This window comes from Nicotiana tabacum, chromosome 22 (assembly GCF_000715075.1).
Source record: "Nicotiana tabacum cultivar K326 chromosome 22, ASM71507v2, whole genome shotgun sequence".
Classification (NCBI taxonomy): domain Eukaryota; kingdom Viridiplantae; phylum Streptophyta; class Magnoliopsida; order Solanales; family Solanaceae; genus Nicotiana; species Nicotiana tabacum.
The window spans coordinates 131503622-131519151 of NC_134101.1; the positions used below are offsets into that span (position 1 = coordinate 131503622).

Below are 15530 nucleotides of genomic sequence, written 5' to 3' on the forward strand. Positions count from 1 at the left end.
TTTCATTTATATTACGTTTCGCATATACAAAAATCTAGTACTTAATTTTTCCAATCAATTGACATGTTACTTTGGTCTTATTTTTCAGGTTGGATAACAGAACCTCATTTGTTTCTCCAAATGAAGATATTATCTACCTGGTGGCCTTTTTATCCCATGCAAATCCTTCATCCAGTGGAACTGACAGTTTAGAACATGTCTTAACTCAGAACAAAAGAATATTAGATTTCTGTGATGTGGCACACCTAGGAGTCAAGCAATATTTGCCTCATTACACAACACAAGAACAGTGGAGGACCCACTTTGGTCCAAAATGGGAAGTATTTGTACAGAGAAAATCTGCTTATGACCCTTTAGCTATGCTAGCACCTGGTCAGAGAATTTTCCAAAAGGCAGTATCAGTTTCATAACAACTGATAGCAGCGGATAGATAAAGAGTCAGAGATGGGTAAATATGCAGCAGAATGAATAGAAAATGAAAACTTGGTTGTAGCCAATGTAAATGTGAATAGCTTATTAACTTCACATATTTCTTATGCCTTCTCTGCACATGTAAGTTTAAGAGAAGGCTAGCTCCAGTAGCTCTTTAAGATATAGATTATTAGGCAACAGAAGTTAATGTATCAAGATGCAAAGGAAAAATATTGACTCGATGTATGAATTCTTTAATTAATATTCATGATGTTGTATTTCCTGTCCTGATGTCCAAGTGCTCTGAAACTATAAGAATTTAATTTCTGCAGCACAGTGAAGGGGACAACTCAATAGCCGCGGAATATTCTAGCCAAATTAAAGAAGATTAACATCAAACATTCATTAGCACTATTCAATCTATGACCTGCATCACACTGCTTAACCCTGTGACAGCATGGGCGAAGCCACATTGTCCTAAGGGTGGTCAATTGACTACCCTTCGTAAAAAAATTACATAGTGTATATATGTAAAATATTAGGCTTTATAAGTATATAACATATATTGAATACCTTTTGTCGGCAAAAATTTTTCTCTTCTTTCAAGTTTGAACACCTATATGACAGTCATTTCAATAGATTTCAAAGGAACTTTAACCTGCATGAATTCATTATAGAGCAATTACCTGAGAAGCACAAACACAAGATGATACAAAGATGCTTATCATATGTTAAAAATTAATAAGATGAGAGAGTTATTTGATTGAAATTGTCCGAATTATCACATCTACATTGTTGAGCAATAGCATCACGCGCATAATCCCTTGAACAGCTTAACAGCATTTGTTTTCTTTTGATCTTTAGTTAATTTTTTGGCTGATGTCAAGTGGAAGATGCCACTTCATGTGAATGTAAGATATGATTTGAAATTCAAGATGCACTTTGTGTGACATTAAAGTCGAAAACTAAATGCTTCAGCCCGTGTTCTTTATAGGTATAACACCGATGAAATGAATCTGGCTATATCCAACAACAACAGTACTGGACAATGGAGAAAACATTGTAGCCTTTTCTATAACAAAGGGCCAATATTGAGAAACATTTGCTTTTACTAAAAATCGAGGTCTATGAAAAAAATGACGCTATCAATGTAGATGAACACAGTTGAAAAATGGCGCTACTAGTGTAGATGATGAATTTTTATAGTATCATATAGTTGAAATCTTTGAGCAACCAAACATAACAAGAATGGAAGCAATGACATATCACTCATTAGAAATTGAAACATAGATAGATGAAGCACATATTATCAGTATAGTAGGAAATCTTGTTAATGATTTTGCTTTTGATACTGTGATGTTATGTGAGAGATTCGCCACTGTATCTTAACAAAATTTGTGAATAGAAGTAATGCATTTCGAGACCGTAGTTAGTGTATAAGCACAAGAAAGCAAGAGAAGAAAATCACTATGCTGATATCACAAATCTCTGATATTATTGTCCAAAAAGAGCCATAAACTTTCTGTAACATGATTACCTTTTTAAGTCATTTCTTCATAGTTTGTCACTTCTGGTTCCTGTCCCAAGATTCTCCTACACAGTCAACCTAACACATACTACAGCCTAGGAAAAGAAATGGCTGACCCTGCAGCTATGGCTAATTTTCAAGAGTGCGTACCAACTTAAGTGTCTTTACTATTTAGACATTTACTTCCAACAGTTCCATAATGCAAGCTTCTGTTTACTAACAGTAATACTCCAAATGTTCAACAAAAAAAGGAATGGTCACAATGCTATGTTCCTCAAGTGAAAGCATAAAGACTTACTTTTGTTCTCAAAACCACCAAGGCGTCAAATGGTTCTTCACAAAATAAGTCTGAATCCTGTGAAAAAAGGTCAAAACTTCGCTATAACATAAGAACAGCAAAAATGCTCAGAGACAAAGTAAGGATTTGGTTTATGACAACAATAGCAATGCCTTCAATCCCATGAAAGTTGGGATAGGCTATATTAATCATCACTATCAATTTTGCTCCATTTAAACAAGTTGGGGTCAGTCATATGAATTCTCACTGACCAGGATTTTAATGTGTTTATAGAACTTAAGTAGCTAGCACAATTGTTAGAGTCAAAGGAAAACATACATCACTTGGACTTAATTCTATATTGTTATACACTTTCCACAGATTGCACTAAAATTAATAATCAGAAGTGCAAAACATAGGTGACTATCCCCATATGCAATGATAAGCAGCTAGAAGTTGCATTCCTCTGAAATATTCCATTCACTGATACTTCTTAGATGCCAGTAACATCAGATATTCGTAAATTGGGCGCCACTGAAAACTCTGACATCTTGTCAGAACCACAATCCTTAGATTTTTTTTTTTTTTGAGGGCAGTGTTGACTAGTATATAGAAACTGAATCTTGTAAGAAAAATCACTAATTCTTTGCAAAAAGAAAGAAGTTGTTATGAAAAAGAACAACTTAAAGGAGACATGGGCAATGAGCCTCTACCTGTAAAGAAATATATAATTTTTGACAAGCCATATATTTTTTCTAGGCCATGTCTTCCAAATTCATATTTGTACATGTTTTTTTTTTCTTTCATATGCATCTGCATATTCTGTCAAACAAAAAAATATCTTGTATAATTCGAATTGTACCTTTATTTTCATATTCTTTCTCATGTTTTCAAGCATTTAAATAAGCAAATTGAAGAAGTGAAACTCTCTCATGGATTAGTTTATTTTGAAATCAATCATCAAGTTTATCTACTCTCAGAATCAGGTTTAGTCTTTCTAACTTTCTTTCTTTTTTTAAAAAAAAAACAGAATTTAAACATGCCAACAACAAAATATGAATAACTTTTTCATACAACCTCAAAAAGGTATTGCTAATAAATTTCTTTCAAACAATAGATAAAGTTTAATAAAAAGGTATAGGAAAGTGTTTTTAAAATGAACAAGTCTCCGATCTTATTGAGTTAGGTGGTAATGAAATCAAAGAAAAAGAAGAATTCTATGTCAAAAAGTTAAAAAAAAATTACAAATAAATAAATAGAAATATTGCTTTAGGCTTCTTAAGGCCTCTTAATTTAGGCTTCTTAAGGCCTCTTAATAAAGTTCGCTTTAGGCCACAAACATCATTGAGCCGCCCCTGAGCTCAGTGTCTGTCAAATCACAAGATACGATCTTTCCATATCAATGTGTGGCTTGAAAGGTAGCCATTGAAATGCATGTGAGGGATTTCGAAAAGGAGAACAACTTTAAATTGTTGAACACAGAACTGAGACTAGAGCCGACGAACAAAAGCTGCCCCATGAACCTAGTAATTGGAATGTGAACGGCATTTTGAGAGACAAACTATACAGATGTTGTGGGGTCCATTCCATAAATTTAGGAAGACTTTTTCTTCCTTTGTTGGTTTTTTCAAAGTTGGCAGCAACTTTCCCTTCTGCATTGTCAAAAAGGGTAGGCTGCAGAAGAAAAATGTCAAGTGTAGTAGGCGAGGCTCTGCCTATAAAAGGAGAGCTTCGGTTCTCATTTCTACACAACCAAAAACCTCAGACAATACATCTGAGTGAGAGAGAGAGCAAGGTATTCCATAGACTATAAGAAAATAGTTTGTGAAGAAAAATAGAGTGTGAGAGATATTATAGTGAGGTGGGAAAAGCAAAAGAGTATTTTTTTTCTTTTGAGAGTGTAGTGGTCTTAGGAGTATTTGTACTCGTTACTACACAATGTAAAATTCCTTGCTATAGTAATATCAGTCGCTCTTCTTGGCCGTAGTTTTTCCCTTATTCAGAAGGGTTTCCACATAAAATCTTGGTGTCATTTTTGCTGCATTTTTATTCTTGCTGATTTAACCATAACTTAGTGGTCTGCGTTTATCACTAATACCGTGAATATTATTTTTACGGGGTTTATTCCTAACAAGTGGTATCAAAGTCAAGGTTTTGTCTGAGTATACTCTGTGGTTGCAGTACAGTCTGAACTTCCACATCAGAAAAGAATTACTCCTAATAAATAGTATTTGTATTTGTGATAAACGGTGAAAGTCAACACTAGTAGAATGGTTACTTTAAATGGCACAAATTATGTCATTTGGAAGGGCAAAATGGAAGATTTGCTCTATGTCAAGAATTTTCATCAACCTGCCTTCACCATTATAAAACCTGATAATAAATCAGATGAAGAGTGGAATTTGTTACATAGGCATGTTTGCGGCTTTATTAGACAGTGGGTTGACGATAATGTTTTGAACCATATTTCTGGGGAGACACATGCTCGGACCCTATGGGAGCACCTTGAAAGTTTGTATGCTCGAAAAATTGGAAACAACAAGATGTTTCTGATAAAGGAGATGTTGGATTTAAAATACCATGATGGTTCCGCGATGACAGATCATCTGAATAATTTTCAGGGGATCATGAACCAGTTATCTGCTATGGGCATTAAATTTGATGAAGAAATTTAAGGCCTATTTCTACTTGGTTCTCTACTAGATTCTTGGGAAATTCTCAGAACTTCATTATCAAATTCTGCTCCAAATGGTGTGATCTCTATGGATCTTGCCAAGAGCAACCTTTTAAATGAAGAGATGAGAAGAAAATCTCAGGGTTCCTCCTCATCAGATGTCTTGGTGACTGACTCTAGGGGGAGAAGCAAGAATCAGGGTTCTCAAAATAGAGAACATAATAGAAGCAAATCCAGAAAGCATACTTAAAGATATTGAGTGCTATCATTGCGGGAAGAAAGGGCACACAAAGAAGTTCTGCCGAATTTTGAAAAAGGAGAATAGAGACAAGGAAGAATAGAAAGAAGATGGCAATCGTGTGGCCACCGTCACTACAGAAGATCTTGTTACTGTCCTTGCTGCTGATCTGATAAATATTGCTTGTGATGAGTTAAGCTGGGTTGTGGACAGTGGTGCCGCATCTCATGTGACATCAAGGAAGGAATTTTTCTCATCCTATACTCAGGGTGATTTTGGAACTTTGAGTATGGGTAATGAGATTGTATCTAGGGTGGCCGGTGTTGGAACGATTTGTTTGGAAACTAGTATTGGAACTAAACTAGTTTTGAACAAGGTAAAGCATGCACCTGATGTTTGTTTGCACTTGATCTCTATTGATGTTTTGGATGATGAGGGATATGTCAGTACCAATGGTGCTGGAAAGTGGAAGCTCATTAAGGGTTCCATGATTGTGGCTCATGGGGAAAAGTGTCGTGGTCTATACTGGACTACGGCCTCTACCTGTGTTGATATGGTGAATGTTGTTGAGAGCAATAACTCTTCAACGTTATGGTATAAGAGGCTTAGTCACATTAGCGAGAAAGGAGTAAATGTTCTAGCCAAAAAGAAATTGTTGTCAAATTTTGAAAGTGCAAAATTAGAAAAATGTGAGCACTGCTTGGCTGGAAAACAAAAAAGAGTTTCTTTCCAATCTCATCCTCCTTCAAGAAAGACAGAGTTGCTTGAGTAGGTGCATTCAGATTTATGTGGTCCAATGAAGACAAGGACTTTGGTTGGTGCACTTTATTTTGCTACCTTTATTGATGACTGCTCGAGGAAACTTTGGGTCTACATCTTGAAGACTAAAGACCAAGTGTTGGGTGTCTTTAAGCAGTTTCAGGCTTCAGTTGAAAGAGAAACTGGAAAGAAGCTGAAGTGTATTCGTACTGATAACGGTGGTGAATAGTGTGGACCGTTTGATGAATACTGCAAGCAACAGGGTATCAGACACCAGAAGACTCCTCCTAAGACTCCTCAGCTTAATGGTTTAGCAGAAAGGATGAACAGGACCTTGATTGAAAGAGTTAGATGTTTGCTTTCTGAAGCAAAGTTGCTGAATTCCTTTTGGGGTGAGGCTTTGTTGACCGCCGCACATGTTATTAATCTATCCCCTGCGGTTGCTTTACAAAGTGATGTTCCAAACAGAGTTTGGTATGGCAAGGATGTTTCCTATGACCACTTGAAATTGTTTGGTTGCAAAGCTTTTGTACATGTACCTAAAGATGAGAGGTCAAAATTAACTACCAAGACAAGGCAGTGCATCTTCATTGGTTATGGCCTTGATAAATTTGGTTACAGGTTATATGATCCAATTGAGAAGAAGGTCGTGAGAAGCCATGATGTTATCTTCGTGGTGGATCAAATCATTGAAGATATTAACAAAGCGGAGAAGCTAAAATCTCCAAGTTCTGAAGGTTTAGTTAATCTTGATCAAATACCTCATACAAATGCGGATAACGCTGGTGGGCTCAATGATGATGGTGATGCTCAGAACCATATTCCAGATCAGCATATTGATGGTGATGGTGATAACAATGCTAATGTTGATGAGGTAGATGCTCATACTCATGAAGCTGTTGACGAGTTAGATATTCCACTCAGGAGGTCTTCTAGACCTCGTACTCCTTCCTCCCGTTATTCACCCAATGAGTATGTATTACTCACTGATGGGGGAGAACCTGAATGTTATGCGGAGGCCATAGAAGATGAGCACAAGGATCAATGGATTGAAGTCATGCAAGATGAGATGAAATCTCTGCATGAGAACCATACTTATGAGTTGGTGAAATTGCCTAAGGGCATGAGAGCTTTGAAGAACAAGTGGGTGTTCAAAGTTAAAGCTGAAGAACATAGTTTGAAGCCCAGATACAAAGCTAGATTGGTTGTCAAGGGATTTGGTCAAAGGAAAGGTATTGACTTTGACGAAATACATTCTCCTGTCGTGAAAATGTCCTCCATTCGGATAGTTCTTGGTTTGACTGCCAGTCTTGATTTGGAGATTGAGCAGATGGATGTGAAGACTGTTTTTCTTCATGGTGACTTAGAAGAGGAGATTTATATGGAACAACCTGAAGGCTTCAAGGCAAAAGGTAAAGAAAATCTTGTATGCAAACTTAATAAGAGTCTATATGGATTTAAACAAGCTCACAGACAGTGGTACAAGAAGTTCGAGTCTGTTATGGGGGAGCAAGGCTACAAAAAGACTTCTTCAGATCACTGTGTGTTTGTACAAAGATTTTCTGATGATGATTTTATCATCCTCTTGCTATATGTGGATGATATATTGATTGTGAGCAGGAATGCTTCCAAGATTGATGAATTGAAGAAACGGTTGAATAAGTCTTTTGCAATGAAAGACTTGGGTCATGCTAAGCAGATTTTGGGCATGAGAATTACTCGTTCGAGAAACAAAAGAAAGCTTTACTTGTCATAGAAGAATTACATAGAACGTGTACTGGAGCGCTTCAATATGAAAAGTGCTAAGTTGGTTCACACACCCTTTCCTGGTCATCTGAAGTTGAGTAAGAAGATGTGTCCTATAACAACGGAGGAAAAAGAGAGAATGGCCAAGATTCCTTACTCCTCTGCTGTCGGAAGTTCGATGTATGTAATGGTATGCACTCGACCAGATATTGCTCATGCAGTCGGTGTTGTTAGCAGATTTCTCAAAAATCCAGGAAAAGGGCATTGGGAAGCTGTAAAGTGGATGCCCAGGTATCTAAGAGGAAGCTCACATGAATACTTAAGTTTTGGAGGATCAAATCCAATTCTGAACGGCTATACAGATTACGATATGGCAGGTGACCTTGATAACAGAAAATCCACTACTGGATATTTGTTTACTTTTTTTTATGCGGGGAGCTATATCATGGCAATCGAAGTTGCAGAAGTGTGTCGCACTATCTACAACTGAACCGGAGTATATTGCGGCTACTGAAGCTGGCAAAGAGATGATATGGCTCAAGAGATTTCTTCAAGGACTTGGATTGCAACAGATGGAGTATGTTGTTCATTGCGACAATCAGAGTGCAATAGACCTGAGCAAAAACTCCATGTACCATACGAGAACAAAACATATCGATGTCAGATATCATTGGATTCGTGATCAAGTGGAGAATGAATCACTTCAAGTCAAAAAGATTCACACGAGTGAAAATCATGCAAATATGTTGACCAAGGTGTGAGCACGTGATTTTTGCCTCACATGAATTATTCTAAAAGAATTCTCAAAATTAGGTCTTTTTCTTTAATTATGCATTATTCTAGGAATTACTGTGCAATTTTCCTGATTGTTTGTATATATTTGTGTACATGTTTAATTTTATTAACGCATTGAAAATAAAAAAATATAGTATCTGCATTTAGGATTTGATTTTTACATTTTTTCGGATTAATTAAATGATTAGGTGTTTTACAAAAAATGAAAGTTCAAAAATAATAACATATTTTTGTATTTTTAATCAAATTGTGTGATTTTCTTTTAATTTAGTATGTAATTATTCGTGATAATTATCATTTAGAGTTAATTAGTATTTTAAAATTAATTTGGGTTTTTATAATTTAATTTAGGATTTTAATTTTAATTTTTGAAAAAAGGGAAGAAGAAAAGGAAAAGAATTAAGTAAAAGAAAATGAAGTCAGAAATGGGCCAAATTTAGTTTAATTCAAGAAGCCTAAACGATTACCCAAAACCAAAGCCCAACCGGTCCAGCCCCTACCAGAACCAAACGACGTCGTTTGGACACGCTTTGATCAGGACTGTTGATCTCCTTTGATCAAACGGTCCCAAGCCTTCCCACAACCCGACCCATTCCCATACCCGGACCGCCCGATAGAACTCCAAATGACCCCATTTTTCCTTTCCTAACTGACCTGGGCCGTCGATCTCCTCTAATCCAACGGCCCCGGTTAATTCTTCATTTTAATATGCCAAACACCCCCCACTCGTCTCTTCAGAGACCAAAACACATACCACCACACACCACTGCCTTCCGCCCGCCGGAAATCGCCCACGGCGGCGGATAGTGGCCAAACAACCCCAGAAATACACCTCAGAACCCCATCGACCTCCCTATTCCAAATATCCAAACACCTCTCTTCGAATCATAGCCAAGCGCCTCGAATCTTCAATCGAAGTTCAGCCAAAAAACCCTAGCTTACCCAATCAATCCCAAAAAATCACATCCCCTGAACCACCATGCTTCCCTCGTCCCAAATCCCATGATAGTTTTCCTCGAATCACCGTAGAGCCTTTCGAATTTTAGATCGAAAAGTTGAACCTTGAGTCCCCAAAAACACTGCTTAGTAAAGATTTCAAGATTTTTAGGTTGAAATTGGCTGTAATCGTGTGTTTTCAATTGAAAAAAAACATACGATTAGAGCCCGTCTCAACCAAAAGAGTAGGAAGATCTTTTGAGCGGAATAAAGGGTTCGATTCTGGTAAGTGTTTCGGTGTTTTTCAATGTTTTTTTTATGTATCTTCCTCCTCATCCCTTTCCCACAGGCTGAAATTCACGGTCTTATCATTTTCTTGTCTTTTTATTATATGAAGTTTCAGTCTGTTTGTGTCTTAATTTGCTGAGAACAACAAATGTGAACATTGCATGTCAAATTACTGCTTAGTTAAACACGATAATTTGTTTGCAATTTCTGTTTGAATTTTGGTTTACATGATTCTATAAATGTGTGTATGTTTGACTCAGGTTCAGTTCATTTTCAAAATCTTTACATCTCTTTTGGATCTATTTTGAAACCTTAACATGTAAATAGTCCTCATAAGGGTAATGTGGTTAGTTGGAGTTAATTAAGAAACAAAGGGATTGGTAGTGGACATGATAGTTTGTCAACACCTTTAGAGGTGGGAATTCAGAGAAGAACATAGGGCAGCTTTAAAAAATTGAAGATGGTAGTAAGGCTGACACCCTTTTAAAAAAGTCTTTAGAGGTGGGGAAATCAAAAACAACATGGGCTAATAATAAAAGTTTAAAAGGGCGCACATGGGAGGGAATAAACAGGCGGAAAAGTGAAAAAAATTTGAATAAAAAGGGTTTAACATTGGGCTTTAAAGGGAACAGGCCTAAGAGAAGAGTGGGGAGGAGCTGAGGAGATTAGGAAGAAAACTTTCTGAGAGAGATACCAACCTAAGAGAAGGGAGACAAACCTAAGAGAGGGAGATATAGAGACTGAATTCATATACATAGAGATATTCTGCATTTTTATTCACTGCCTCCCTGATTTTGAGTCAATTTTATCAAAAGTTGATTGAATCTGGTTTGTTGTTCGATCAAAACTGATTTCTGGGCTGCTGTATATTATTTCCTGAGTTTGAAATTGGTTTGCTGGTCACCTGTTGTTGCTGAATTCTACTTCACTGCTGTTACTACTGATACCTCACTTTTCTGCTTCCTTCTTTTATTTCCAGGTACACGACCCTGTAACTCCTTTAGTTATGAAGTGAATTTGAGGAATGAAAAATGAAAAATGAAGAATTTGAGCATAGAAAATATTCCATTTTGTTCTTCTCTGATCTGTTTGTTTATTTAATGTGATTATTTTGTCCAATTCAGTTCGGTTAAGCATGTTGTAGTTGCTAATAGAGAGTATATGATGTTAGTATTTATATGGTGAACCTTCAGTTCATCTTGTTGGCTTCATACAAGTTTAAATGATTTATGTTCATTAATAGAGATCCAATAAGTTAGATCCATCATTAACTGATCCATTAGCATCATGTATTAAAGTCTGAATCATCATTAGATCCTAGACCTAGAAGAGGGAAGTACAAAAGAGAAGATGATTTTTTTTATGAAGATCTGAAGTCCATTGGGTTACTGAAATTTTGAAGCTCAAACGCTCCTCCTAAGTTTCTATAGATGTGGTTGATTTCAAATTGTTGATTTCGATCTCAATGCATGTTGAAGCCTTGCTCCTTCATTTGGTACTTCTGGAAATTTAAAGGATCTCCAAGTTGTTAGAAGTGTTTTTGTTTGGGCTCACTGATGTTCTCAGTTTGTTGTTGATGAGATTTGTTTGCTGGGTTTGTGCTCCTTTTCTTCTGCCTTTATGTGGCATTTTAGAGTTGATTCCTGCATAATAAGGTATGTCAGATTTTATTTAGTTGTCTACCAAATTCATAAATATAAATCTCATTTGTTCGTGTTATATTAATGTTCAATTCGTGCATTCACTGTATTTAATCACTGGATTGGTCTACATCTGTTATGTCTGCCGACATCTAGCTTTGACTATTTGTTTTGAACTGAAAATTTGAGTTTGAAATCAATCGTTGTGCTCAAATACCATGCCATAGGTTCAGTTTGTTTGTATGTCCACTAATTAGCTATGTGTTTTGGTTTATTAGCATGTGCAGAATCTTCAACTTGCTTTAATTTCAAACTTTGGGAGATTTAAAAATTGGTTCACTGTCTAAGCTAATTTCGATTCAATAGTTTAATGATGTTCATCTGCTTGAATTCATGAAATTATTACTAGTGCATGAAATTTGCATTGGACTCTCATAGAATAGAGCCACCAGAAAATAAGGATTCATCTGGCTATATATACGGTAGGCTCATTTGAGCTAAAGTGGCAATTCTCTTTGTTTAAATCATCTGATTCATGGTGTGTTGAACTGTTGAATTAATATGCAAGTATGAGTGATTTATTGCTCTCTGTTTCATCAATAACAGATGCTACTATGTTTTGAATCAATCTTTCCCCAAGTTCATATTTTGATTAATAGTTGTTCTTGTCAAGATTTGGAGGTTCTTATGACTTTACGTTGGGTGTGAGCTTAATCACGAAATGGAAAAGTTAAATGAGCCATTGTATGATTTGGTAGAGATCACGTTGGATTTTAGCATGACCTTTCATTTTATTCCATTAACTTTCTTCATTAAGAATTAAGTCTAGATAAAATAGAATGAATAGTTAGGACTTATCTGCTTGTAGCATTATAAAACTATACTCGGTATAATTGATACATCAGGCAGTCCCTAATAATCAATCTTACTTTTCCATAAATTCTACCCCTGTAACCTTCGAGCACTACAATAATCTCAAACTTAGCAGATAATTAAACAACTTCGAACACCGTAGTTTGCTTTAGGCATGATTATTAATAAATCATCGTGGCTATAGGTACGGTTCTTGTGGCATAGTCATGATACATAATTCCCAAATTCGGGTGTGCATTTCATGTGGCGCGATCCAAAGACATGTTTTAAACGATGTTCAATCCTCTTTAAAAAATTGAATAAAAGCGGTTAAAAGTTAAAATTTGCACATAGGTTCATAATTGTTTAAAATCAGATAATTAAGCTGAATATAATAGTTGAGCGACCGTGCTAAAACCACGGAACTCGGGAATGCCTAACACCTTCTCCCGGGTTAACAGAATTCCTTACCTGAATTTCTGATTCGCGGACTGTAATACAGAGTCAATCTTTTCCTCGATTTGGGATTTAAATTAGTGACTTGGGACACCATAAACTATCTCAAGTGGCGACTCTGAATTTTAAATAAAATAATCTCGTTTCGATTGTCACTTAAATTGGTCAAAACTCCCTTATACTTTTCTAGAGAGGGGTAAAAAGAAGGTGTGACACAAGGTAGTACCAAGAGACAAGTTCGAGCTTTGCAAAGAACTTGTCGGCATGTGCTCAATCTAGAATCTCCGGTGTTATCCCCTTAAGGTGAATCGGAATGGAGGGGGAGATTTGTGGAGTCCATCCCATAAATTTAGGAAGACTTTTCTTCCTTTGTTGGTTTTTTCAAAGTTAGCAGCAACTTTTCCTTCTGCATTGTCAAAAAGGGTAGGCTACAGAAGAAAAATGTCAAGTGCAGTAGGCGAGGCTCTGCCTATAAAAGGAGAGCTTCGTCTCTTATTTCTACACAACCAAAAACCTCAGACAATACATCTGAGTGAGAGAGAGCAAGGTATTTCATATACTATAAGAAAATAGTTTGTGAAGAAAAATAGAGTGTGAGAGATATTATAGTAAGGTGGAAAAAACAAAAGAGTATTTTTTTTTTCTTTTGAGGGTGTAGTGGTCTTAGGAGTATTTGTACTCGTTACTACAAAGTGTAAAATTCCTTGCTATAGTGATATCAGTCGCTCTTCTTGGCCGTGGTTTTTCCCTTATTCACAAGGTTTTTCACGTAAAATCTTGGTGTCATTTTTGCTGTATTTTATTCTTGTTGATTTAACCATAACTTAGTGGTCCGCGTTTATTACTAATACCGTGAATATTATTTTTACGGGGTTTATTCATAACAGATGGATACTGTCAAATATTCCAATTATGACTAGCCAGTCCAAATCAGGGTCGGGGCTTAAAAAAATTACACTGTGCAAATATATCTGTATATATATGAATTTTTTGATCTCTAGTATTTAGTGCAGCGGAAAAGATGATTTAAAAACTGTTTTTAGTCATAAGTACAAATTCCTTATGTGACATTCTTCATTCTTGCCTTTTTTCTGACTCTGTCATTCGTCCAAATCCTGTTGTTTTTTGCACAATATATCAATTGATGAGAAATAGTAGGAATAGATATACTAAATAATACCTCAAGTGTATTTTTATGCCCAACTAGAAATTTAAAAAATAACTTAAAGTACCTCGTTATATTATTTTCTCCAAAATAAGCATTTCATAAAAGATTAAGCCCCAGGTGCATAATAATAGACCATTGTTATAATTGCTTAAAAGAGACTGACTTAATACTACTCCATTTTATATGCTTAGAACCTTTACTAGTAGAAAAATGAAACGTTGGGGTTTAGAGATGATTAATAGTTTCTTGTTCTACATCTATATAGGCTCTTTAATTGTGCTTATTAACTAAAAAAACACTAAGCATCCTCTCAAACATCTGACATTGGTTAGAACTCCTTTCTTATCAGTACTTTAGAGAATGTGACAGCATCCAAAAATGTCCCTTTATTAAATGGAGAAAGAAATGTAACAGAATCAGTATATTCTTTTTTGCTTTGCACAAGTCATGAATATACAATTCAGTAATGCACTCCTTCTGTAGTAAGCAAAGATGTACATATCCATGCAAAGGGCAATTAGATCTATCAGTTACTGGACCTCTTCAATGGCCCATGTCACAACATGGCTCCCTCTGATCAAACAAATATGTAAAATAGCAGTCACTGATCACTTTCAGCCCTTTTTAAAAAAAATAGTCATTGACCATTGTCATAGTGGAACGGGTGAAACTCCATTACCCTTTCCACACCAACGAGAAAACAATCTACAAATCACAATATTATTCAACTGATACAACCCAAAGAGAAGGACACCCAAAAGTTAGCTAGATCATAACATCAACATTTGACTATTCTAAACTAATAGCAATAACTTCCTCGAATATCTCGAGAAGCTTTATTGATTTCGAGTCAAAAGTATCAATGAATTTAGGGAGAAATTCAAAAATAGCCAGATTTACAACTGGTCGTTCAAAAATAGCTCAGTTTCAAAAGTAATCGAAATTTAGCCACTTTTCATGTAAAGATAAATCTGAGCGAAAACACTATTCAAAACCCGGAAAAAATGCCAGTATATTATACTGGAGTTCCAGCATAAGTATGCTTGAACTCCAACATATTATACTGGAGTTCCAGGATAAGTATGCTGGAACTCCAGCATAATATGATGGAGTTCTAGCATAAGTACACTAGAACTCCAGCATAATATATTGGAGTTCCAGAAAGTATAATTGTCCAGTATATTATACTGGAGTCAGCAAAGTATACCGGTCCAGCATAATATGCTGGAGTTTATACACAGGTGCACCGAACTCCAGTATATTATGCTGGACCGGTCTCTATTGCAGCAAAATAGTGGTTATTTTTCAGTGACTTCGTAAACGCTGCCTATTTTTGAATGATCAGTCCGAAAACTGGCTATACCGTGCTATTTTTACATGAAATGGTCGACTGAGTTTCGTGGGCTTGACCCACTTTTTGTGGAGGGCCAACATGCTTTCCATATCTGGCCTGACCATTGAAAATAAAGCCCAAACAATTCCAGTCCATTACCAAATGGCACTATTAACAAATGAAATTTTTACATTCCCATGCCATATAAGAAACTATATTACCCTCAATGTTTAAGGTTTGATTTAATTACATTTAGTATACCTAATTATCAATTCTATACCATAAGGTATTTTAAATGTACATTAATTGTACCTTATATCACTCCTAAATTAAAGGTACTGTATATTCCTCCATATCCCCACCCCCCACGTTTCTCTCTCCTAAACCCACGACCCCGCCTACGTATCACGACACACACATACGATTCTA

At 36.0% G+C, this 15530-nt stretch overlaps 1 protein-coding gene across 1 annotated transcript in view; it reads left to right on the forward strand.

The window, feature by feature from the left end:
- The window catches only part of LOC107816221 (cytokinin dehydrogenase 6), a 37550-nt gene extending 36856 nt beyond the window's left edge, over positions 1–694 (forward strand). The window contains exon 7 of the mRNA XM_016641920.2: positions 89–694. Within this exon, the coding sequence (XP_016497406.2) occupies positions 89–410 (322 nt within the window). The 3' untranslated portion in view covers positions 411–694. The remainder of the gene's footprint in view (positions 1–88) is intronic.
- The last annotated feature ends 14836 nt before the right edge of the window (positions 695–15530 follow it).